Source organism: Microplitis demolitor, chromosome 5 (genome assembly GCF_026212275.2).
Source record: "Microplitis demolitor isolate Queensland-Clemson2020A chromosome 5, iyMicDemo2.1a, whole genome shotgun sequence".
NCBI lineage: Eukaryota > Metazoa > Arthropoda > Insecta > Hymenoptera > Braconidae > Microplitis > Microplitis demolitor.
The window spans coordinates 5,747,030-5,774,708 of NC_068549.1; the positions used below are offsets into that span (position 1 = coordinate 5,747,030).

Here is a 27,679-nt window from a genome sequence, read left to right on the forward strand (position 1 = left end):
TATTAATGGGTTTTTTTTTAACTGTTCGAATTTTTCGAATTTAAAATCTATATGATGGATCTTAAAAATTCGAAATTCTGAAAAACTTCAACCAAATATCTAGTAATTTTGATTTCGTATATCAGATCTTACATCTGCATTATAATTGAAATTATAGAGCTTTAAAAAATTACAAAATTAAAATCTTATATCGCCGGAATAATTTATACTACAATCATATGAATGTTACATGGCAAAATTATTCTTATTTGAAATGCTATGGTATCATAGTAAAGACGGACCACATTGGCCACCTGACGGAAGTTGAAATAAACACATACAAAAATTACTATGACTATAGTAAAATTTACCATGGTTACAAAAATTTGTGATATAATCGTTTACTTTACTACAGCCATAGTAATTTTTGGAATATGTTTATTTCAATTTCTGCAAGTGTCTAAAATGGACCGGCTTTACAAAGATACCATAGTAATATCATTTCAAATGAAAATTATTTCTCCATGTAGAATACGAGTTTTAGATCACAAAGTAGAGCCACAAGTGACTCTAAAAATATAAACACATTTCACATTAAAAATTTTTCTACAGTGTTACATATAATTAAGACTTCTTTATTACCAATAACATTTTCTAAAAAAAAAAAAACGTTGTAATAATTAAAAACCTTTAAAAAAAAAAAACAATTTTTCATTTAATTTATTTTTAACACGCTGTAAATTTTATGTAATATATATATATATATATATATTTGTTTTTTATGACGGACACAGCTGTTTTATTTCTAAAAACTAATAGCTATTTACAACATCAATTAATTTGTAATTTCTGTTACTAATTTTGAAATTAGTATATTATAAATATACGATGCTAACGAAAAAAAAAATGACTGCACTGTAATTATTACGAGAATTAGTTTTGCAGCACGAATGAAAGAAAACTATCCAGCAATTAAGACAAGTACTAAAAAAATTAACAAAGAATATCCATGTCGTAATTGGAAGAACAAGTAATACTATATTTATTTATACTATATAGCACAGTATATCAACGAACTTGTGCTTGAAATAAAGTAAACGAGTCGTTAGTTTAGCTGATCTTTTCCAGGGCAACCTTCGAACTTCATGTTATAATACCTCGAGCTTAAAGTGCATTTTAACACTGTTTCTATTTTAAATGTATTAAAAAATTCGAGAAACACCGATGGTGAACAGTCATTATAGTGTGAAAGATCCATTACCCGCTCACTTTTAATTGGAGCGATATTAAACCACTTAATATAATTGATATATAAAATGAAAAATCATTTTTTTTTTTATATTTATTTTTTGTAGTTTTAAATACTTCCTATCGAAAAAATCCGTGTGGGATTGCATGGGAACCTATAGGAATCTATATACAAAAGTATAGATTTATGTAAGAATCCATGTAGGAAACCATTGGTATGTAGAAACTTGACATAGAAACTTGAATACATGGATTTTTTTGTGAGAAATTCACATAAGAATCTGGATTCCAAATTAAAATAAAAAACTAATTTTGCTAATAAAAATAGTATGATAATTTATTTCGGAAAGTATTATTAAATTCCATGAATCTAATTATAAAATGTTACCATTTCAGCCCTTAATCGGTACGAAAGTAGTAAAGGGAAAATTGAGTTAAAATCAACCGACCAGTTATTAACATGTTATATAAATGTTCAAAAACTTGATTAGAAAACTATATTCTACTTTTTGGCATACTAAAGAGTAACTTACACAAAAATGAAACGTTGTTTCAAGCAAAGGTTTCGAGGGAAATAATGTGGGATATAATAAGAAAAATTCTGTTGAAATAGTGGTATATAATTAAAATAATACCAAATGCTTGTTGAATTAAGATATAGATTTTGTGGTATTGAGAAGTACAGCCGATAGACTTTTAGTGTTAAAATAACAACAATAGTATAGTAGTATAGCAAAATCATTAATTTAAAAAATATTGACACTAATATCGACACAGAAAAAAAAGATTTCATAGCTTTTCCAATGTATAATGCGAAAAATTTATTGTAGGACGTAAACATTTTTTGGGGGCAAAAATTTTTTGCGCCAAGAAATATTTACTTTATCTTTGTGTACGAGAATCCATACAGTTCCCTAGACGGATTGCTATGTATAGATTTTATAGAGAGTGTTTCCTTCCATATACATTTTTTTTATGATCGACAATACTCGTAGTAAAAGAAAAGCACCACAAAACGCGATCTTAAAACAGCAAATATTTAAAAATTGACTCTCAAATAATAGTATTTTTATGTACAACATCCCTTGTTGATCCATACTGAATGGGTTTCAAACAATGCGAGGATTTCTAAAGGGTAAAATACTACATGTTTTTTTTTTTTTTTTTTTTTTTTTTTTTGTAATTTTTGAATAATCGTTTATCTAGAGTTGCTATTTGTTGGCAGGTGGCATAACTCTCTACAAATCATTTAAATTGAAAAAATGGAAAAAAAATCTATTGCATTAGAATTCTTTAAAGTCGGTCATTTTTTATACCCTTGGAAGTATATCTTTAGAATACCAAGTAGCGCCCACCTACAGTCAAAATTTAAGTTTTTCAATATGATATAAATTGACAGATTTTTTTTTTTCTGTAATTTTTTGGGCGTTCATAAATATTCGTTTTTTTTTTTCAAAATTAATGAAATAATTAAATATTTGCTAAAAAAATTTCAAAGCTGTACTGATATTCAAAGCTATATTGATTAGCCACTAAATCGGGGACACGAAAATTACTAAGTCTCAATGACTTCTGTATACTAATCTTTGTATAAATGTTACTAGTACATTCTCTGAATTAAAAACATACTAAAAATATCAGAAAAAATAAAAAATAAATTATTGTAATTTCATGATGGCATTTCCCCTTATGAATGAATAGTATTACTCATGAATAATAAACAAAGTTTTAAAATTCAAAACACATTTAAATTAATGAAGTTACTCAAAGAACGAAAAAAATCCCCGTGATAAAGTTAATAATCCCAAAACATTGATGAAAAATAAAATAGAAAAATTTAGTGCTAAGATAGGGAAAAGTATACATAAAAAAAGGTCGACCCAAATAATCTTTATTACAATTCAGAAAATTGTATAATTCAAAAATATATATTCTACATACTGCTATCATACTGAATTCGTGAATATGAGAAATAATAAAATTCAATAGCTAAAAAATTAATCGAAATTTTTTTTCTGAAACGTAACAATTTGACCACTGCAGTGAAAAAACAATGTTAATATTTTGAGTCAAATAGGCTGTAAAACATTTATGCAAAAATTTTATATAATCTAATAAAACTAACTGTTAACTGCGATTTGAAATTTTTCTAAGGCCCTTTATTTCAACACTTTTCCTGTTGACTAGTGAAAAATTGTCATATTAGTACATTTAAAAAGTGAATGCATGCTAACTGAATTTTTTCATGAAATACTTTACTACGAAAAAATTTAGTAAAATATATCGCGTTACTATTTCCAAAAAAGCCAATGGCAATCGTTTTGTAGGCTTATTTTGAAGCTAAAAATTGAAAAAAAAATTTGAAATAGCTTTAGAATACGCCTACAAAGCGATTGGTAATAAAAAAAAAAAAAAAAAAAAAAAAAAAACAATTATAAGCCCTTTTGGAATTAGTAACATGATATTATGAAAATAATAATGTTTAATCAAAAATGAGTCCATCTACTCGAGTTGTCATGTGTACCGATATGTATATGTTAAATTTTGCAAAAGTAGCTTGAATCATACATATATGTGTTCAATCCATATCTATCATGATTTATATTGTTGTGCTGAAAGCCTTTGATATTTTATTCTCTTTTTCTTTATAATTAGCTTCATTTTCAGTACTATCGTATTTTAAGCTCATATAAATGTATATACATACATATATATCTAAAAAGTAGAATTAGTTGTTAAAAATTTGAATATCATCTATATACTCAAAAAATCAACGAATATTGATATAAACTATTGAAAAGAATTAAATATATATATATATATACATATATATATATATATATATATATATATATATATATATATATATATATATATATATATATATATATATATATATATATATATGTATATATATATAAACTGTATCTATTTACCCCAATAATATGAATATTGACTTATTTTACTTTTTAAATAAAAATGTATACCAGGCATTGAAGAGCTTTAAAAAAGTTCCTCGCCACTTTGTCTGTAGTCATAAATTTTATATTATTTTTATTCGAAATATGTTAACCTCTAAGTATTTTGTAATAAATGTATATAGTTTATTCTATTTTAAATCCAACTGGTTTAATGTTTTTTGGCATCAGCTATATTTTTTCATAGTATCGTTTTAAGAGTAATAATAAGAATAAAAAAAAAACCTTGCTTTAAATATTACTTTTCTAACTGCATTAAAGATTATTTAGTCTATAGAACTACCGACATTTTTTTTTAATTATCATAACAAGTAAAATTGCATTTCGCTGTGGTTTGTGATTACTATTTTAGTAATAAGTTGCTACTACTCTCAGGTTATTAATAATCTTGAAAAGTTTCCAATGGAGTTTATTATTTACGAAGTTTTAATAAACTTTCAATGTAAAATATGTTTTGATAATTATTATCCATTCGCCAATAAATTATATATGGTCACATTAAAAAATGATGGTACGAATTTATGTAAAAGTTTTTTAAAGTATCTTTGTGTAATTTATGCTTTCAGGAAACCTTCTAGTCATACTAGTCGTTATGTACTCAAGAAGAATGCGGGGTATCACGAATTTCTTCCTGGCAAATCTAGCAGTTGCAGATCTCTGCGTTGGAATATTTTGTGTTTATCAAACTTTGATTAATTATATCATGAACAGTTGGCTTCTCGGCGACTTCCTTTGCAAAGTTTACATATTTGTTCACGCACTTTCATATACAGCAAGTATCATGATTCTAGTATTAGTATGCGTGGAAAGATATCTTGCAATTATCCATCCAATAAAATGTAGATCTTTACTTACAAGAAGCCGTCTTAGAGTAATTGTTGTGATTGTATGGATTTTAGCAGCTATTTATGCTCTGCCAAAATTTATATTTGCGGAAACGATTGAAAATAAACTCAACTCGGGTACTATTGATATTATTTGTATTCCAAACATGAAAAAACATAGCAAGAATGCTCTTGACACAGTTAACTTTATATTACTTTATATTATACCACTATTTTTAATGAGTTGTCTGTATACGAGAATCGCAATTAGACTTTGGAAAAGTGGAAGGGCTTTAAGTGGACCTGATCTGATAACCAGGACGAGAAATATAAGGCTTCACCATACAAATGAATCTAACAGAAATGTTCTTCGAGCACGTAGAGGTGTTATAAGGTAATTAAAAAAAAATTAGTAAATTGCACACCAAGGGAGAAAAGTAGGACATTTTAACCCACGCGTATAATTGCCTTTCCAAGCCGAAGGTGAAGGTGGCAAACACGCGAATTGGGAACCCTGCCTTTCTCTATGTGTGTATACAATTTCTTATCAGGTCTGTACCTGAAAGTTTAAATTTTTCCCGCTGTTTGAAGGAAGAACGGTGCATTTGTCACTTGTTTCCTCATACACGAAAAGAATAACTTTCTTCCTCTAAACAGGGCAGGAATTTAAACTTTTGTGAAAATTGACAAATTACACACCAAGGAAAAAAGTAGGGCATTCAAACCCGCGTGTATAATTGCCTACCTAAGCCGAAGGTGAGAATAGCAAACACGCGGATTGAGACATCTTATCTTCCTCCGTGGTGTTCATATTATTTTTCACCAGATCTGCACCTGAAAGTTTACATTTTTATCATTTGTTTTTTTAAAACAAAAGTACGACTTTGTTCCCACTAAGTAGAGCAGACATTTAACTTTCGGCACAGATTTGGTAAAAAATAGAATATACACAACGGGAGAATATAAGACACTGTGTATGTTTGTGTGTGACCCTCGTCTTTGGCTCAGGTAGACAATTAATCCCGCGGGTTGGAATGCCCTATTTTCACTCTTGGTGCGCAATGTACTAATATAAATACATTAATTTATGAACCTAAAAAAAATTTTTTTTTTTTTTACATACAGGATGCTCATTGCCGTAGTTATTATGTTCACCATGTGTAACCTACCTCAGCAAGCACGAATTCTCTGGCTTCACTGGGGTACTAATTATCAAAGTGCTTCTGATTTTAGCACTATACTAACAGTTGCCACAAATCTTGTTTCATATATGAATTCTTGCTTAAATCCTCTACTTTATGCCTTTCTTTCAAGAAATTTCCGAAAGGCAATGCGTGAACTTTTCTCTTGTCGTTTTCAAATCCAGGGTAGAGGTTATAATGCCGGAGATGGCGCTCAAATGGAAAATGGCAACAATACTATACCTCGCAGTTCAGTTATAAGATTGAATTCAATTTATGACAGTCCTTGCACTACACACACAATTACAAGACAAAGCACGTACGCCAAGCATTCGTGAAATTTGTTAACTGACCCCGTGACCGATCTTTCTTGCAGTATTCCAGAAAGTACAGAGGCACGGAGGGCAGTTCGCCATGATATTGGTATAACTCAATTGTAAAACGTACAGTATTTATTGTGTAAAGTTTTCCATGAATATAAATCTACCTCTCATGGAGTTTAAATATAAAGATTTATTTAAATTAAAGTTTCTTTTTTAAATTTAACTCCATTTGCCAAAAAAACTTACTTATAAAACTATTTTATATGGCTTTCAAGAGAATTATAAGCAATGAGCTTTAAAAGATTTTAACCTTGTTATTATAGTTTTAAAAGATTTATAGAGCGATCGGATTATGATTACTCTGGCATGTTGTATGTAAGAAATAATAGCCAATAAGAAAAGAATATAATAAGTATTAATTACCTAATTGTATTATATGATGTTTTTAAGTCCAATAAATTAATATGTAAGTAAGTATAGTAATAAATTTTTATCATAATTGTTGTCTTTTTTTTCTATCATTGTCAAACTTAAAGTAAATCCGTTATTTTTATACCCCCGTTACTTGACATTAAAAACCCTGATTAAGAAAAATAATTTCAAATGATTCAAAATAATTTAAAAAAATTCGAATTGACGTATATATAGATATACACTTAACATAGATTAAATCATTTTTCTTCATAAGGGAATATTAACTATCTTAAACTGAGTTATCCCTTATTCTATCCCACCTATTTCTATACACTTACCCACGTTGTTATTCAATAGTATTGTAATTATGAATAAATTAAATGCTAAAAAAATCGTAAAAACAAATGATACTATTTTGACCATAAATTTTTTTTCTTTTGCACAACTCAATCGCGAAGCTATGACATGTATTCTGCTATCGCTCACTCAGTCCCAGTTCTAGAAAAAAATTCATGTCATTTGAAAGATAATTTATTAATGACTAAAACGAACACTATGTTAAGTAACTTTTTTTAAAAACAATGATTGAAAAAAAAATGTAAAAAAACCTGTAACGTCCGTCAGTATGTACGGATGTTGGTAAACACAATAACTTAAAGAATATACAACCGATTGATCTATTTTATTTTTTATTTAACTTGCATTCTTAAATAGTAGAACCCTTTTGAAAATTACTATCCAAATCCTTTTGGTTTATTTGTAACAAATAGGAACTGAAAACTGACAATTCATGAAAAAAAAATTTAACTGACATTTTAAAAAATTTTTTATCATTTGTTTTTTTTTTCCAAATATATATTTATATATTCTAAGGCCTCGGGTAATCCCATATTCAGCCAACTTAGTCAAATTCAATCTTTAATATACCAAATCAAATTCATTTTTAAACCGATCAAATTTATGGATTTTTTATCATTCTTTCTTGTGTATAAGAGCGCCATCTGTTGATTGCTTTTTGAATGAGCAAGTAAGTTGTACTCGTTGAAATTTTTCAACTTTATCATAATTACTTAATATTTTGTTGAATAAATAACAAAATATTTGACTTAACTTTTTTATAATATAGATAGTATATACATATATTTTATAGGATGTAGTTACAATATTTTTAAGTATGAAGATATATAAAATAATTTAATAAATTTCGCAATACAGAAAATTTAAAATTTGAATTAAAAACTAAATTTTGATTTAAAATTTTTAATTTTCAATCATTATTAACATTTTCACAGAAGCTCATAAAAATAGAAACATCTGCTCGAGAATTAATTGTCATGCAGTTAGCCAAAAGTTATTTTTAAATTTATAGCAAGTATTCCAACGGACTATCAAGTACTATTAAACGTTTGAAACGTGAGAAGACGTTAATTTTTTGTAATGTGAAATAATATACCTCAATGTATTATAAAGTTAGAGAAGTAAAGTACAACTGGAGCATATTAGTATGGTTAAAATAACATAACAGTTAATTTTTAGTGAACTGACAGTTAGTAAATATGTAAAATACTCATGCAATTTTAATTAATTAAATAGGACATCATATGTTACCCCTCTGGAATTCCTTGAGCTATTTCCAACATCAAGAGAGAATTTCAGGAATGAAGATCCACAAAATCGTATATGAACATGACCAATTTTATGCTAAATTTAATATCACCATTTTTAACATATATTATGTAAATTTAAAACTTCATACTTTCTTGTAATTTTAAAATGCTTAACGAAGTTGAGATATTGTTTCTACAACCCTGAGGAAAAAATACATTTTTTTGAGAATAGACAACATTCTTTCGTTGAGATATTATTTTCTTTTAAATATTTACAATAAAGTCATCTTAAAATTTAAACTTTTTTTTTACTAAAGTAAATATATTTTAGCTACACTGTAAAAAATTTGCAGAGTGGATGATTTTTTATTTATTTAATTCCCGTGGAGTAAATTTCATTCCGAAGGAGATTTTCGGAAAATATTACTAATACATAATGAGCTTTGGTCTTTGATATTTAGACATTTATATTGAGTACGGAAATAATTACGAGCTCGCTTTCCATACATTCATGCGAAATGATTTTTAAAAATTATAACCAGCTGATAATAAAATTTTCATAAATATAATTCCACTGTCACAAACTGTCGTAGGACTTACATCAACCATACCATGACAACATTTCATATTGTACCGGAATATGAAATACAGTAGGACCTCGTTATAAGACTATCTCGGGGCTGTAGGGAAAAAAATTCTTAGAATTGAAGTGTCCCCACGATTGTACTTCACAGCGTTTGCGCCCAAACCTCGCTATAAGACTATTGCCATTTTGCGTTTATGTATTCGGTTCAACTCTACTCTATTATGCAGTGAATCTATTTCATATATAATCATAAATAAACAGAATTTTGTCGTTCTTTTCTGTTAATTAATTATGTGATACCACGAAATTTGAAGTATTCTTTATGAAAATAAATTATTTAATGTACAATCTTTATGTATGTACATTTTATCTCGATTTTAGTCGTACTGGTCGTTAGTCTTATAGCGAGGTTTCGGCACAAAACTTTTATTGAGTAGTTGGTGGGGGAAGTGTTCCGAGCGAGTTTTAACAAATTGAGAGAAAGAGTCTTATAACGCGTAGTCTTATAACGAGGTCCTACTGTATACTCATAAAAACTATGTTACTATAGCTATTAAATAATTTAATATTTTCACTTTGTATTATATATATATAATTATAATTTAATGAATTACTATAACATTTTATAAATTAAAAAAAAATAATATTTTAAGTTTAATTATTAATATTTGAATCAATTAATTATTGAAAAAATTATGTTTCTAATTAACGGCTGTTTCTATTAAATATAAGTTTATTTAATTATTAAAACTCCGGACCGGTGTGAATTCGGATTGAAATAAAATCCATATCCACTCCCGATTTTTTTGCAGTCGTAGACTACTACCATGATTTAAAAAAATTTTTTTTAATTAAAAAATTTATTGAAAATTTAAATTAAATACTTAATACAAGAATTAATTTCTTTGATAGAACGAAATTTCAGAAAAAAATTTCACATTTTCATGGTTTAGAAATAATTAAAAAATTTTATATGTCTAATTCAAATCAGTAAGAAAAAGGAACTTTTATCATTTAATAAAAAAGTTACATAAAATTTTGAAAACCTTCATATGATTTTTTATTCTTTTAATGGTAATAATAAAAAATTGACTATTAGTGATGAAAAAATACAAGAAGTAATTTATTTACAAAATTGCGAGGCTATTATAGTTCAATGCAAGATAATACAAGTTGGTACGTCACATGACACGGCTAGTTGCTGATAACAGCTTGCGTCAGTTATCTCTTGTTACACACAACTCATTTACAAGGGAGAAGTTGATAGTCACTTGTTAATTTGATTCAATAACTAAGTTATAATATTTATGAGTATAAACCTACTCCCTCTATTAATGTGAAATAAATCAAATTATTATTTGCCATCTCTTTTTTATTTAAATTGTTTGATTAGTATTGGCTGATGTCTATTTAAATCAATCTTTTAAAATTTATTGTCGAGAAAATAAAATATTTTTTTTTTTTAAAAGCGCGCGCGTGTGCAGATATCGCATATTTTTTTATTAACTAAATAAGGGTTACATTTGGAAAAAAATGTTATTTTTTTATAAATTCTAACTTATTTGACTAATTAGTCGTCAAATCCAATTAGCTCTAATTTTTAATGAACACATTTGTTTAAAATACAACTCATTAAAATTTATAAGTTTAAAAATTTAGTCAGAATGAGTTTAAAAAATAGTATTATAAGATACAGATCCTGCAAAGAATTTTTACTGTGCAATTATTTTTTTTCATTATAAGTAATAAATAAAATCAAACAACATTTTTATTGAAAAATCATTTCAATTCTAAAGAAAATCGAACACTCATAGAATTGTTTGATGAAAAATTTTTCTGATTTGTAGACTAATAAAGTTTTAAGAATATTATATTTTTATTACTTTACTTTTCTGTTATTATCCTCTCTCTCTTTCTCTCTCTCTACTCTTTTTTTTCTTTTTTATTTTTATGTTCCTATATAGTTATTAGTTATTACCCATATAAACGAGATAATTTTACTTATTATTGCTATTAATCTTTTTATTACATTAGTTAAAATATTTTTTACAGTCTAATAAAATTAACCTTCTCTTTCCAAAATAATCATGTATAGAGAAGAAAATATACTTAAAAAAATTTAATGGGTAAGTTTTATCCAATTTCTCAAGCAATAACAATTTACTAAATTATATATTGTAAGAACAGAACAAACTAACGTTTTTTTTTCATCTAATTTTCAAAGCAACCCGTATAAAAAAACAAAAGTTCGGAAAAGTTTGACGGATTGAATTTCGAAATTTTCTGAAATTTCGAACTTTTATAAAATATCGATACCAAAAATAATACAGCAGTTAATAAATTATTGGAATGGCATTAGGCAGCAAAACTCAAAATGTTGCAATGACGTTTTCAGAAAACGTATTTATGTTTCATAAAAATTGGCAAAGGAAATTGCAATTTTCGAATTTTTTCCGAATAGAAAAACCAAGTCAAATTCAAGTCGCAGAAATGATTAGAATTTTCAAAGATTTTCCGATAGATTTCATTCATCCGATAGATGAAAATTTGACGAAAGTTCAACTTTTTTAGGACTTTTGTTACACGGGATCGATCAAGTTATCAATTATGATAGCCTTTGATAAAAAAAAAAAAAAAAAAAAAAAAAAAAAAAAAAAATATTTTAATGCGAATATTAATTAAAGTGTCATTCAAATACTTTACAAAGATAATCGTTAAAAAAAAAAATTACAATATTGTTACATTTAGTATTAATGGATTTTTTATTTCCTTTGTCCGGACGTTAAAGTATTAGACGGTCTTAATTTTTTCTTAACTATGAACAAAAAACACGGTTTCAATTTTTTGTAAATTATGATCTTCAGATTAATTATGTTTGTATTTAGTGTTGTCTGCTATCTATACAAACAGGTTCTATAGCAATGTAATTTATCTAGAAGCTATTCTGGTCCTATATATATTGAGACCGAAAAAAAACTTTATCTAGTAACATTTACTAAAAATCCCATTAGATTTAATAGCTCCCTTGAGCTTTAGCACGCCTGTATTAACTTATACTCAGTCACTTTATTTTTCCTTTCTATTTCCAACTGCTGTATAATATGTGGTCAACCCAACTAGTTACTATATATATTCTAGGCACACTTAGTTAGTCTGCCACTAGAAATATATACAAAAAACTTGAATAAAAATAATAGGTTCTGTTTCAAAAATATATTGTACAATTTCGTTATTGATTTCTATAGTCAAAAAAACTAAAGATATAAGCCTCATATATAGGACCAGGATTTTGGCTTTTATTTAAAAATAACGTTTAATAAATAATGGTGTAAAATTTTGGAATTACGATGACAATATTGGCCATATACAAAAATTGTTTGGATAAAAAAAAGTTGTTTAAAATTTAATTTTGTAAAAAAAATGTGTCTTATAATTTTTTCTTAGGACTAATACGAAAGACGTAATTTCGAAACTAAGATTTTCATAATTACCAAAAATTTGAATCATTCATTATGAATCTTAATTTCGCCATAACGGTGAAAATATTGGCCGTGTAAAAAAATTTTTCAAACAAAAGTTGTACGAAATTTAATTTTCTAGAAAAAGTGTTTCTTATGATTTTCTGATACGACTAATATTTTCACTGTAATTTTAAAAGTAAGATTGTCATGATTAACAAAAATTTGAATAATTCATTATCCATCTCAATTTTGGAATTACGGTGAAAATATTGATCGTATATAAAAATTTTTCTAACAAAAGTTATAGAAAATTTAATTTTCTAGAAAAAATGTTTCTTAGGATTTTTTTATACTACTTATATTTTCACCGTAATTTCAAAACTAAGATTTTCATAATTAACAAAAATTTGAATAATTCATTATCAATCTAAATTTTGGAATTACAGTGAAAATATTGGTCGTATAAAAAAATCATAAGAGACACTTTTTCTAGAAAAATAAATTTCCTACAACTTTTATTTAAAAAATTTTCTTATACGGCCAATATTTTCGCCGTAATATTGAACATTTGAACCATGCATCCAAAATTAAGACAAAAATCTTGTTCCTACTCATATATAATATACTATTTTGCTAAGATTTAGCCTTTTTCAAGCGATTTATGTAATACGTATATAAAAAAAAGATTTGCGGTTGCCCCACAAGTTGAACCGTTTTTCAGATTTTTTTCTACACACTGTATAATTTAATTTAAAAAATTAATTATGTAATTCTTATTGTCAATATTTGCAAATGTCTCATGTAAATTAAGTTTATTTTTAAACTAATAAAAAAAATATACTTACTGCATTAAAAATAATTCAATTATTTTGACACTACAAATTATAGGTCAGTGTCCATTATAAAATTTTCAAAATGTTCATCTAATAATGAGATTTGACGTTATTATGTAATATCACTTTTTTTATTAATAAATAAATCTCGATAATCGAATTTAAGTTGAAATAATTAATAAAATAAACATCTTACTAAAAACAAGAAATGAAGAGATAATCAATCGTATTTTGAATCACAATAATTGTATTTTTTTAAATTTATCATAAAAAATGAACCGCTGATAAGATAATTTACTCTGCTGGGAAGCTTTTAAATTTTTCTTTACATAAAAAATTAAATATATGAAATATGCAGATGAGCTGTTTAGCTCGAGAAAAATACAAGATCGTATATTTTTATCATTTTATAAAATGTTTTTTATGTAGAAAACAAAAAAATGACAAACCAGAATAACGAGAACAAAGGAGATTTATGCAAATAAATATCTCCCCAGAGTTTGATTATAATTTGATCGGACCCCCAGCACAGTACTTGCATCACTTAACATAAAAGATAACCTCTTGTTTGAAAATATTTTCCTTCCACATGAAGAAAATAATCTTTATTTTCATTGCGCAATAATACATGATTAAGTAATACGTTTATTAGCTTACACTATCATGGAAACATTGGTTCTTTTTTCTTCGGTTCAAATCTCGGTCATATTACAAATAATGAATTTTTTAAAAAATAAATATTTTATCCATTTTAAAAATTTAAAAATTTCTCATTTATTATAGAAAATTTTTATCCTAATGATTCATTAATTATAAATTTTTTTTTTTTCAAAGATTAATTTTGAAGATAAATTTGAATTTTAGATTTCTCAGCATTTTGAAGTCAAATATTCAAAATTTAGTCAATATTTTACGAATCAAAAATTTGATACACTATTAGTGTTCTCTAATGCGTGTACTTATCTTCTTGAAGGCTGCGTCTACTTACACTTTATTACAAGATCTCAGAGTCGAGTTTAGATTCTGAAATTAAATACTCCAGCCAGGCTTGGTCCAATAACAGCGATAATAATTAATATATATATACCTTAATATCTAATGATTACATCCAAAACGGAAGTAGATTTCTCATTATTCCTTTATTTTGAAGTTACAAGATAAAATTTAATTAAAAACTTAAACTTGTAGGAAATGACGACTGGCCCAAACTTGGCTCAGTACTTACTAATTCTGGAGCAAACTAGAAATTTAAGCCTAATCCAAGTTTGTTTGAGTATGGGGTGATGACTTTATGCCAGGCTTGACATTTTATCCTGGCCTAATATCGAATGCCAGTAACGTGTCAAGATATTCATTAACAATAAATTGAAAAAAAAAAAAAAAAAAATGATATCAGTAGACATGTGCATGATGGTAACATATGGAGGTAAATTTGGACACAGAGAAATCGAGTAAACTGATGGAAATATTTTTTTTTGCATTCGCTGGGTCTCGAACATGGTCCTTCATGGCTGCTAGGCAAGTCTCTTATCCACTAGGCTGAGGTTATACATAGAAGCCGGAGGTTTCAAAGTACCATTTGTTATTTAGCTGTCTTATGATTATCAGATGTAAAATTTTAAAATAATATAAAGTCATACTATTTACTGCTTTATTATTTGAACTCAAAGAAAAATAAAATTACTAGCGAACAAATTCGTCCGAAATTTGACTCTTACGACTGGCAAACCGAGTCTCGGTAATCGAAGATTGGTAAACTCTTGAGCCAAGACAGGCTTAATAGCCCAATATTCTGCTAAGACAGGCCTTTTTTTCTTACAAGGAAATAGATTTTTACACAGAAAAAAGGACTTCTTGGTAAAAGAAACTTCTACTCACTTCAAGAAAATTTTCACTTGTCCCCAGAAATTTCTTGCACTATTAATTGAACATTAAAATTTTCTTGGGTCAAGAACCCAAGTTCTGGCGGGTAATATTTAAATTTTACTAATAAACACAATAACATGATTTCATTATATGTCAAATACTGTCAGCAATATCAATGACGTAAGTAAATTATTTTTCATTAACTCTTAGAAATCATGTGAATAACATCAGCGCTTGATAAATATAACATCTATAAGTATTTTATGAAGATAGTTTAAAGACCAGCGGTTGGAGAGTTCTTTCAGCAGAAGAGTGGGAGTATCAGAACTGAAAGTTATAAGAATTGTGGCACACAGACCTTTGATCAGTCTTGTTTAAACTCTTTCTCAAGAATTACTGCTGTATTTTATAAAGGGATCAGGTATTTTATTAAAATTTCAACTCCAAATATACAAATTTACAATTCATTAGTTTAAAATAAAATAATCCTGAATAAAATCATGCAAAAAAAAAATTTTCAGTGCATTAATTATAATTAGATTAATTATTTTTATCATCAGTACAATTACAATAATTACTGCATACAAATTATTTATATAAATTAAATAAATTATTCTTCACTTTTAGCGTGATTTCATTATCACGTAAATTATTCAAGGAATTAATTGCAGCACTTAATAAATTAATTATAATTAAAAGGTCATATATATAATGATAACAATAAATTCTCTTCTAGGAAGTGATAGCATAAATGATCATTTAATTTTACGTATTAATATCATTAAAAATATGAATTAATACGTTTATTAATTTTTAAATTTTTATGCCCGTTAAAAAATCAGCCTGAAATTATTTTTTATTTCTTCAATACTGATACGAGAGTTAACATTTCAAAATCGATCATTTCTTTTCATTGCGATAAAAAAAATATATTGATAAATATAATACTTGTACAAAGTTGTTTGAAAATAAAAAAATATCCCAGTGAAAGCTAACATAGTATCATATATATTCATATGTTGAGTCTACTATATAAATATATAAACATGTTTTACCTGATTGAATAATTGGGATATGAACGATTTTTTCAGAATTTATAAATTAAAAACAAACATGTCAATCAAACTAAGAAGTGTTTTGATCAGTGATCCAGTCGATAGTTCATGTGCCGATTTATTAACCAGCCATGGGGTTCCAGTAACAACAAAATATAAACTTACAAAAGACGAATTAATAAAAGAACTGCAGGTAAAATAAATAAGACAATAATCATAATCCAACATCTGTTAATAATACATTGAGTCAATTAAATTTAATAAAAGTATAATCTGTCGCAATTAATTACTTGCTTGTTCGCTGAGCTGAGATAATTAAATAAATGCAACAAAAAAAATTTTAATTCAATTTTTTTACACGTTAAAATTAAACAAATAAAATTTAGATATTTAGTGAAGCTCAGTATTAAAAGGAGAATAAAATATGCCGAGGTAATTTATAAGATTCGGAAGAAGAATTTTTTAATTTAAACTGTCCCGAGAGTGTAAATTAACCAGAAGTTATTCCCACGCACGATTTATTAAATATTTTTATCTGGGACTGTACTTTGCCCCTACTAATTTCTTTAACTTCACATATGAACGTACAATCGACTAAACATATGTAACATATTATTTTCCAACTATAAAATTAATTAAAATACTTGAACTCAAATACTACAAGTTCACAAGTTCAAAAAATTTTCGAACAACTTTTATTAGACAGCTTAAATATATAAAAGTTCGCATTTAAAAAGATGCTCTGATGAAAAAACTTTTGAATATTTCATTCAGTTTTTTATGTTTTATTTATAAGAAAAAGAAAAAAAATCTATTTTTAATTTTATTAGATCATAAACTTTTTTTTTTTAAGTCAACATTTTTTACAGACACAAAGTTTAATAAAAGTGCGATTCAAATTTTTTAATAAAAATTATTAAATCTTAATTTATGCATAACAATTAGACTAGGTAAGATCTAGTATGCGACCTTAATAGATCTCTATTTTATCTTAAATCTGTTAAGACATGTGAATCTCAACACAATGATTGACGTGTAATTAGAACACGCCAAATCTGATTTAATTTCAAGCGATATACGTGAGTCTGATAAGAAGATGCTTGAGAAAAGATGTTATGTAATCTTATTAGAATTCTAAATATAAGGGTGTGTGAATAATTCGAACTTATAAATTATTCGTATTGAATCTAATAGTAATATTCGATTAAAAACTTTAATTTAATAATTTGAACTGAGGAATTATTCGTTAAATTTCGAACTATCCGAAAAATTCAAAAATTTTTGAACTATTAAAGAAATCCGATTCGTAAATTATTGAAATTAATTTTTTTTTGTGATTTATCACAAGTTTATTAAAATTTTAATATTCGAAATTTGAATTGGATATTAGATAATTTAATTGAATACTACGAAAATTCATGAATAACTCGACTTACCCGATGAAAAAAGATTTTATACAATTGTATAAAATTGGATAGAAAAAATGACCCGATCCAATTGTATACAATCGTATATAATTGTATATATTTTGTATATAATTTGTATATAATCATATACTGTAGATAGAGGTGATGCATGATTATATAAAATTTTTATATAATTATATACCATGGTATATAATTATATATAAAAATAAAAAAAATAATAAAATTATATACAAATGTATATATTTGTATATAATTATACAGTATTATATACAAATTATATACGAATTATATACGATTGTATACAATTGGATCGGGCCATTTTTTCTATCCAATTTTATACAATTGTATAAAATCTTTTTTGATCGGGTATTCGATTTGAACACCATTTGCACACCCCTAATAAAAAATAAGTAGATGAAGTTTTAAGTAAACACGAATTTTTTTAGTTTATTTCAATCATAAATTTTATGATGTCAATTTAAAAAAAAATAAAAAAAGTTATCTCAACTTACAAAGTATCTAAAATTAAAAATGTTAAAAATAAAAATGGCGATAATTGAACACATAAATCTAAAAGAATTTATACATATATATTTTTATATAAACATGATACATGATACTTAAATTTTTAAAGTAAAAAAAAAAGTATAACAATTATTTGTAAATTGAGATGTTTCAGTCTGAAAATTACCTGAGTAGATAAAAATAAAATTACAAGTTAAATTTGAAATTTGTTTTATAAAACAAAAACTATTTTACTTTCTATTACCAAAGCTTTGAACTGATTGCCAAGGCTCAGACTTTTTTTCCAATTAATCGCATCGTTATAGTTAAAAAAAAAAAGCTGGTACAACAGAAGATAAAAAATTAATTTTAATTGATAGAAAATGACCGAGTATCCTGATGAATTTTATCCCTCGTTATTATCTAATGAACGATCAGTAATGGAATATTGATTCAAGTAGAGTGCAGCTTAAGTTAATAATTAGTGAGACAACTGCATGTTTTAGTTAACGAGATAAGTAAATATGAGAAGGGGATATTTCATAAAAAGGTTATAATATTAATTTACGAACTTCATTAGCTCAAGTTAGCTTTTTCCAAAAACTTTATCATTTATTCTCTATTACAATCCATTACAAAAATTTTTATAATGTTTTACTAAATATATAATTGTCGACGTTTAATATTATTACAGTCAAATTCTATTAACTCGGACAGTTAGTCTACGAAGAAGCGGAAATTTCCTGAAAATTCCGACTTATCGAATGCCCCCTCTCCTTTATACTTTACACGATGTGCTCTTACATACATGCAAACAAGCCCAACACAACGACCAGGAAAATCCTAGAAAACCTATTCGAGTTGCACCCCCTCTGTGACAACTTCTCGAACCAGGTGTCTGAGTCATGGTGGAAAAAATTCTGTTTTCACCGGGGCTCGAACCCATGCACTCTACATCTAAAGCGTCGAGAACTTTCTTGAGCCTGGCTATATACATTGAGAGAAAAAAAAAACGGAATTTAAGTAAACATGTTTACTTGACTCATAATATTAAAAACAAAAAAAAATTACTACGTCGAATTATAATATTTCTTATTTTTAGAACAACTGCTTCAATCTACATGGAGAGAAAATTATGGTAACTGTTCCTAGTACGTTTATGAAATATCATCCCATACCGTTATGGTAATGATTACTTGGGATTATGGGATATAGACCCATACTTTCTGGGAAAAATTTTCATAAGTATGGGAACAATTCCTATCATTATGGTAATAGTTTCCATATCGCATGTGAAAGAATCATGGTAATGATTACCATACTCATAGGAATAGTTCCCACAAGCAAATAGTAACCGATCCTATAACCACATTGTAATGGTTCTTAAGTATGTATGGGAATAAGCCCTATATATTATGGTAATTAGTACCATGATATTATGGTAACCGTTACCATAATATTATGGTAACGATGACCATAATATTATGGGAATAGTTGCCATAATAGTATGGGAATGGTTACCATAATATCATGGGAATGGTTACCATAATATCATGGTAACCATTACCATAATATTATGGTAACCATTATCATAGTTACATGGTAACGATTACCATGATTCCATAGGAACTATTCCGATACCATATGGGAATTATACCCATAATTATAGGAATGATTACCATAATATATATGGGTGCCGTTCCTATAATCAACATTTGAAAAAAAACCGGTTACCATGCAGTATGGGAACCATTCCCATAATATATGGTAACTGTTACCATAATTTTCTCTCCGTGTACTCATAAATTTATACAGAAAATGCATTTTTACTACAATTAAGAATATATTTTCTTGGCACTATTTAGTAAACTAAAACTTGAATTAAGAACTTTTTCTTGGAAATATACACTTATTTCTCTAAGTGTACACAGATAAAATGCATTGTGATCAGCATAATACGGTATTCTGTTTACTACGATCCTATTTAGCTATTTGGAGGTTAGGGAAATTCATAATACGTGTGGTAAATACGACTAGAATGGATTGCGAGGGTAATTATACGAATAGCTCTATTTACGATTCTCGCATCGCAATCTATTAGGTCCTTCCAATCACAATACTTTTTTTTGCATGTAAACCACTCGGTCACACCACTTTGGTCTGCCGACATTCAATGAATTAATTATATTTTCACCAGAACAAAATAACAAATTTATATTAACACAAAAATATATTTACAAATTTTTACTATTTTCCACTCGAAATCGATCTATATATATAGAAATGTTTGAACTGTATAATATTATTTTAACTGATTGTTAAAATTGATAATTTATCTTTATTTACCAATAATATTTTTAATTAAAAATAATAGAATGTACAAAGAAAATAATCTAAAAAAAAAATTTACCCATTTTTTTATGACTTATTTGTTTTAGTTCGCCCTTCAATTCAGCAGTACATTGTATTGTAAACAAAAACCTAACGCATTATTATTATTATTGTTTTTTTTTTTTTTTTTTTTTTTTTTTTTTTTTGTTAATCAATATTATACTCACGAAACTTCTATCCGTCCTGTCTAACCAGTTTCTCAGCTCATATTTATGAACCTGGGCCAACATACCGGTTTTTCAAATTATTCGGTCCATTTTAAATCTTGAAGGTTTCATACTTCACAACATTTTCATATTTTACACACTGAAATTTTCCGACTATTACTCTAATGATGAAATATTTATAGAACATAATTATTCAGACTTACGGGTACATGAAGAAAAAAAAAAAAAGTTACTTTTCTGTAATATTATTCGAGCATAGTATAAATATAGTGCGCAACAATCCAAATATTTAATAAAACTTTCCATGCATTAACAGCTAACTAATAATGGGATTTGTTAGGTGGCCGCGTATTGAATTTTAATGAAAGTTTCGTAGCGGCTAAACAACAATCAAGCTTAGATGCTGTTACCACATCAAGGTTGATATTGTGAAGAGGGGTGCAGGTGAATGTGGTATCAAAAGTTTGCATCCAATGTTAAATATATGAGATGATATACATCGTTGTTGTCAGTAGAAAAACGCCTAATCATATTTTGTATAAAATGACTTTTTTGCATTTCCTGTTAACAATCACCTCAATCAAAATTTTGATGTTTATTTTAAAATTTTTTCTTTTTTTCAAATTTTTAAGTTACGAAAATTGTCACCCGAAAATCGCCGAACTCCAAGAAAATATCTGCGTATTAATCATACATTTTTTTTTTTTAATGAAAAAGTTACTTTTTTACTGCTCTTAGCTTCCCTGTATAATTTTAAAAAAATGGACTTAGACAGCTTTTTGCTAAAGTGACGATATGACTATATATTTACAACTCATAAACTTTGGCATACAATCAAAAGAAGTTGACTTTTGTTTATTTTAAATATTATGAATAACAATAACCATATTATTAAAAACTACTTTTTTTCATTTATTAATTAATGAAAATAAAAAATAGAACATGATAAGTTAAGTTGCATAACTCTCTTTAATAAAATTCAGCTTTTAAAGCGAAATAATATCAAGAATTTATCTTGTTTTTAATTTTAAAATATTTCAAAGTAAAAAGCAAACAATTTCAGTAATATGATGTTAAAAATTGAATCAAGTTATGTGAGCTTTTATCTATCTTTTTATTATTCTTTTTTTTCAGAAGTTTTCTCCAAGCATAGATCCCGTTTAATTAAAAAATTTATACCTCATACATGCATAAAAATTTGGGTTAAATGTTAAAGACGCTCTAATCGTTTAGCAGACCTCAAAAACGATAGAATTTTTTAACCCTCGTTTTATGAATTATTTATAAAATTTAAAACAACTTTTCAATTTTATAAAAAGTTACGTTTCATGATAAAATTACACGTCGGCAGATAAGTTTTAATTAACTCTACTGTACTATTAAATCGAATTGTTTAGCTTGATCATTGTAATAATCACTTATAAAAAATTTTCTTGTGTTACTACTATATATATTTTTTGAAACAATTAATTTTATACATTAACAATAAATCAACATGTTTTTGCAGAATCATGATGGTTTAATCGTTCGTTCAGAAACGAAAGTGACCCCAGAAATACTTTCGGCAGTACCTAATCTTCGTATTATCGGACGTGCCGGAACAGGAGTTGATAATATTGATCTCCAAACTGCTACACGTAATGGAATAGTTGTTCTTAAGTAAGTTTTTTAATATGACGAATGATTAAAAGTATGAAAATCTGAACAAAAGATTCACCCTGTTAAACCCCAAAACTTCTCGTTGTTTCTGAGCTCAAAATTATTTGTAAATTTTTGAGCTCTTCGAGTTCGAAAAACGCTTGATCCAAAAACAAATCCATTTTGCTGCAAAAATGAAATTTTTGTCCAACGAAATTTTTGAAAAATCTGAAGTAACTTCGAGTGATTTACGGGTTTAACGAAAAAATTTCCCAAAAAAAAATTTTTTTATTTTTATTTCGTATAACTTTTAAATTACTTGACCGATCAATTTCAAAATCTAATTAGTTCTAAGTTTTGGTGAGCCCTTTAGATTACCCCAGTACATTCAAATTAGTTGATTCGTTCCAAAGATATTGTACAACAAAAATTAGTTTACACACACGGACGTCCACCCGGAAATAGAATCGCTTCCTAGGACTTTAAAACCTTGAAATATGATGAAAATTCACTATCCGAAAATTGTACCGAAGTCAATAACTTCTCTTTTATTTAAAATTTACAATTTTCATAGCGGGAGGTCAAAAAAAATGAACACAATTATTACTTATATAATGTTTTTTTTTAGTACACCTGGAGGTAATAGCATTAGTGCTTGTGAATTAACATGCGCATTTATATCAGCACTTGCAAGAAACGTTCCTCAAGCAGCTCAATCAATGAAGGAAGGCAGGTGGGACCGTAAACTATACTCCGGATTTGAATTGTCAGACAAGACTCTCGCAGTTCTCGGTTTCGGACGTATTGGCCGTGAGGTAGCCCTCAGAATGCAATCATACGGAATGAAGATTATCTGCTTCGATCCAATGCTTAGTGCTGAAGCTACAGCAAGCGTTGGTGCGACAAAATTAAATTTAGAGGAAATTTGGCCAATTGCTGATTACATCACCGTTCATACTCCGCTTATTCCTCAGACACGAAGTTATTATTTTTTTTTTTTTCCTATTGAAAAGTTATTGAAGTATGTCATTAAATTTGATTTATTTACACTTTTTCTCGCTTAGATCTCATCAATGCCAATACTTTAGCTAAATGTAAGAAAGGCGTAAGAATAATAAACGTCGCACGCGGTGGAATTGTCGACGAAGAAGCGCTTCTACAATCTATCAAATCGGGGCATTGCAGTGGTGCTGCACTTGACGTTTTTACTGAAGAGCCACCAAAAAATCCTACGACTTTAGAACTTATTAAGCATCCTCACGTTATTGCGACGCCTCATTTAGGTAAAAAAATATTCTTATACCTATAAGTTAATTTATAATACTTGTATAATATTTACGGAAATAATTTTTTTGTAAGCACAAGATAACATGATTTATGGTAACAAATTTCTGCCTTAATATATAGATAACGAAACGTTTGTTGTGATTAAAATGTTTTTGTAATGATAGAAGATCGTTTGATGCGCTTAGAAATGGTTTATAGCTGCAAAAAAAACTGTTGTGTTATACTACAAAAAATGATATGTTGAAGTAACAAAAGGAATTCGTAACACTTAAATTATTTTTTGTTATCATAAGCTAAGATTAGTTACGGTAACAAACGCCGGCTTTGAAATACGCCGAGATTTTATAATTAATACCATGCATTTTCATAACAAATTCACTTCTTAATTATGACGTAATTTTATTTGTTACTACATTTGGACCTCGTTATAAGACTAGTTTGGGAATGTAGGGGAAAAATTCTTAGAATAAGGTTCCACCCACGATTGTACTTAACAGCGTTTGCGCCCAAGCACCGCTATAAGATTATCGCCGCTTAGCGTTTTATTTATCTATTCAATTCAACTCTACTCTATCATACAATGCATTTATTTTATGTATAATTATAAATAAACAGAATTTTGTCATTCTTTTCCCTTAATTAATTACGTGAAACCACGAAACTATAAGTATTCTTTATGAAAATAAATTAGTTAATCTACAATTTATATGTATGTACATTTTATCTCGGTTTTAGTCGTACTGTTCGTTAGTCTATAGCGAGATTTCGGCGCAAAATTTTCATTAAGTTGTTGGTGGGAGTTTTACTAAATTGAGGGAAAGAGTCTTACAACAAGGTCCGACTGTATAACAAAAACTTTCGTTATTCCGTCTTTTATTATGACGACGAAACTTTTTTTTTGTGTTGTAGGTGCGAGTACGGAAGAAGCTCAAAAACGTGTAGCAGTTGAAATAGCCGAACAATTTCTAGCTATTTCTGGTAAATCTGATAAATACACAGTTACCGGAATAGTTAATGCACCTATTTTATCAGCGGCAACATCTGACGAGAATAGATCGTGGATAGAACTGTCGAAAAAGTTAGGCCGATTAGGCGCACGTTTTCTCAAAAAAACTACCAATCAGCGACTTTCCAGTGTTCCTGTTGAAAGTCAAACTGTTGGTATGGGCATGCTTGCTAAAAAGTTTGTGCATACTGCGGTTCTTGTTGGACTACTTGAAGGTCAAACTAAAAATGGATTAAACTTAGTAAATGCTCCAATGTTGGCGAAAGATGTCGGTGTTGAGGTAAAAGAGAGTCACATTGATGGAGAAGTTGATGCAGTAATTGTAAAAGTTGGTCCACACCAAGTTAAAGGTATGTTCATTAATTACCATTCAGTTTATGCAAATAATATATTATTAAAATTTTTAATTACCATGAATTATAATTTTATAAAATGTTTTTTTTAGGAACTGTTCGTAATAATGATCACGTACTACTGTCAATTGACAATAATAATTTCGAAAATGGTATTATTTTAAGAAACTATATGTCATTTTATCGAACGACTGGACCAGAAGGTCTTGCTAATATCGTTAATAAATTTTCATCAAAATCTGTTATTATAAACAGTATTAATGCGAACGGAAATTGGCTTGCTATTGAAACTAATGAAGATGTAACTATTCCAGTAGAAAATATGGAAAATTTATAAAATGTATTTTTCATACACAGTAAAAATATTTTTTAATAATTAACACACAACAGTGTGTTAAAACAATATTTTACACAAATTTGTATGTTGTTTTAACAGTATTCATTTGTGTAATAAAAAATGACACAAAAAATGTTAAACGTAACACGAGAAAATTTTAGGATTTTTTGTTACCGGTTTTAAAATTTTCACACATTGAAATTTTGTCTGTAATACACGCAAAATGTGGTCTTAACATTTTTTTTCGACAAGTATCTACCCTATCAAGAAAATCTATGTACGATTGCATGGAAAGCCATATTAATCCATATCGAAAAGTATGGATTCATAACAGAATTCATAGGAATTAATAAAGGATTGTATAGATTTATATACACGGAGAGAAAAAAATAGTTCTCTTCAGAGTAATACTCCCCATTCTACATAGTAACGGTGGCTATGCTAGCATAGGACTGATTACCATTCTACATTTTTAGTAACTAAGGTTATGACAATACAAATAATTCAAGTTACTATACGTCGCACATATGCATGCATACACATACACACCGGTTACTGCGCAACATCCGCGTATGTTAACTTCCTTGTCTCACTTATTAAACGATAACGACAGCTATTCCAGCATGGGACTGAGTAGCATTCTACATAGCCCTGATTCCCATGCTAGATAGCGATTTTTACCATTTTAGTTGTTTCAATGTAACATAGTAATCATTACCAGAAAAATGGTAATGAGTCTTATTCTACATAGCATTATTTACCATTTCACAAAAAATTAGTCTGGTTACTATGTAGCATCGTAATCATTACTATTCTTTTCTCTCCGTGTAAGAATCCATATAGAAAACCATGGGTATTTGGATACCTATATGGGGAATTCCCATAGGAATCTGGGTTTCTATACAAGTCTATTGATATGCGTATATAAATAAAAAAACAGATTAATATGCCCAGAGGAAATCATATGGGAATCCATCTGAAAACGTTATGTGGAAAACCACATTAATATCTAGGTTGAATTCGCCTACGGATTTTTTTTGACGATACAGTAAATTCAACACATTGTGTTACTTTAATGAACTACCACGCGCTCTATGTTAAAGTCACATCACTGAGTAAATGTTACTTTTGTTCCAATTAAAATTTTTTTGTGTTAAAATTGAACTGATCAAACAACACAGCAGTATGTTAAATTACCACACGAATGTCAAATATTTAACATAAAATTTTGAACACTTTTTTTTTTTTACACAAATACGAAAAATTTTTTACTGTGTATGATTATAACCTCACTATCTTTAAAATACAACAATATAATATTTTTTTACTGTCTTTTAATTTACGGAATCTATAATAAAATGTAACTCATTGTTTTTAAATAATAATTAAAGCAAAGAAATATTTATAATTATAATACATTTATATGAAGAGAAGAAAACTTTTTAATTGATTTTAATAATAAAAGTCTATAAAATCAGCATAAAAAATTTATTATTCATGAGCTAATAAAAAAATAGTAATCATAGAAACTACTATTGCATACTTTGAACATAACCAATAAGATTAATTTTAATTCTACGTTTAAATCAAATATTTGTCTCATTATATATTATTTCTATTTAGTCTAACTTGTGTACGCTTAAAATAAAACATTTCTACTGCACCTAAAGCAATTTAAACAAGATGTTCCTTTTTAACTGTAAACATCCGCTCATCTATTTGCATTTGATCTCACCGAATTGCGGTAATAGCAATTTCTCTCATTGAGCATATTTGCCCAAGTTCTCTCCAACTAATCGATTCTCATTGAATTTAGTTTTTTTTATTTTATAATGACAAAGTTATAGCTTTTACAGAAATATTTAATGAAATTTCCGAATAATCTACGAGTAGCAAAAGTTTTGTTTCAATATAAATCACATTAAACAAACTTTTATTTCATCTCACACAATAATCTCGATATATAAATCACTCATTTATAAATGTCTATTAAACTTTTTTACTTTTGGCAACTTGTGTACCGATAATTTTTTTTTTTACCCTTAAATAGACATCTTTTGGGAATACGTGCCAATTTGCTTCTAGTTATAGTAGAATAGCCAAAGCCTTAATAGCCCACAGTGATAGGTTGTGCGATCGCAGTTTATTCATTCCCAGAATTATCGCTGTAGTCTCGGGTGAAGGTATAACTCTCTGTTTCGCGTGACAGGAGTA

At 27.4% G+C, this 27,679-nt stretch overlaps 2 protein-coding genes across 4 annotated transcripts in view; both read left to right on the forward strand.

The window, feature by feature from the left end:
* Positions 1-6,980, forward strand: part of LOC103575969 (trissin receptor) — a 40,280-nt gene extending 33,300 nt beyond the window's left edge. For all 3 annotated transcript variants that reach the window (XM_053739064.1, XM_014443687.1, XM_008555980.2), the window contains 2 exons: positions 4,772-5,423; positions 6,155-6,980. In XM_053739064.1, the coding sequence (XP_053595039.1) occupies positions 4,772-5,423; positions 6,155-6,548 (1,046 nt within the window). In that variant the 3' untranslated portion in view covers positions 6,549-6,980. The remainder of the gene's footprint in view (positions 1-4,771; positions 5,424-6,154) is intronic.
* An 8,630-nt stretch (positions 6,981-15,610) lies between these two features.
* LOC103575970 (hydroxypyruvate reductase) lies at positions 15,611-26,937 on the forward strand. Its single transcript, XM_008555981.3, has 7 exons — positions 15,611-15,721; positions 16,392-16,548; positions 22,352-22,503; positions 23,111-23,463; positions 23,547-23,765; positions 24,679-25,125; positions 25,221-26,937. The coding sequence occupies exons 2-7, from the start codon at positions 16,414-16,416 to the stop codon at positions 25,463-25,465; spliced, it is 1,551 nt and encodes a 516-aa protein (XP_008554203.1). The 5' UTR covers positions 15,611-15,721; positions 16,392-16,413; the 3' UTR covers positions 25,466-26,937.
* The last annotated feature ends 742 nt before the right edge of the window (positions 26,938-27,679 follow it).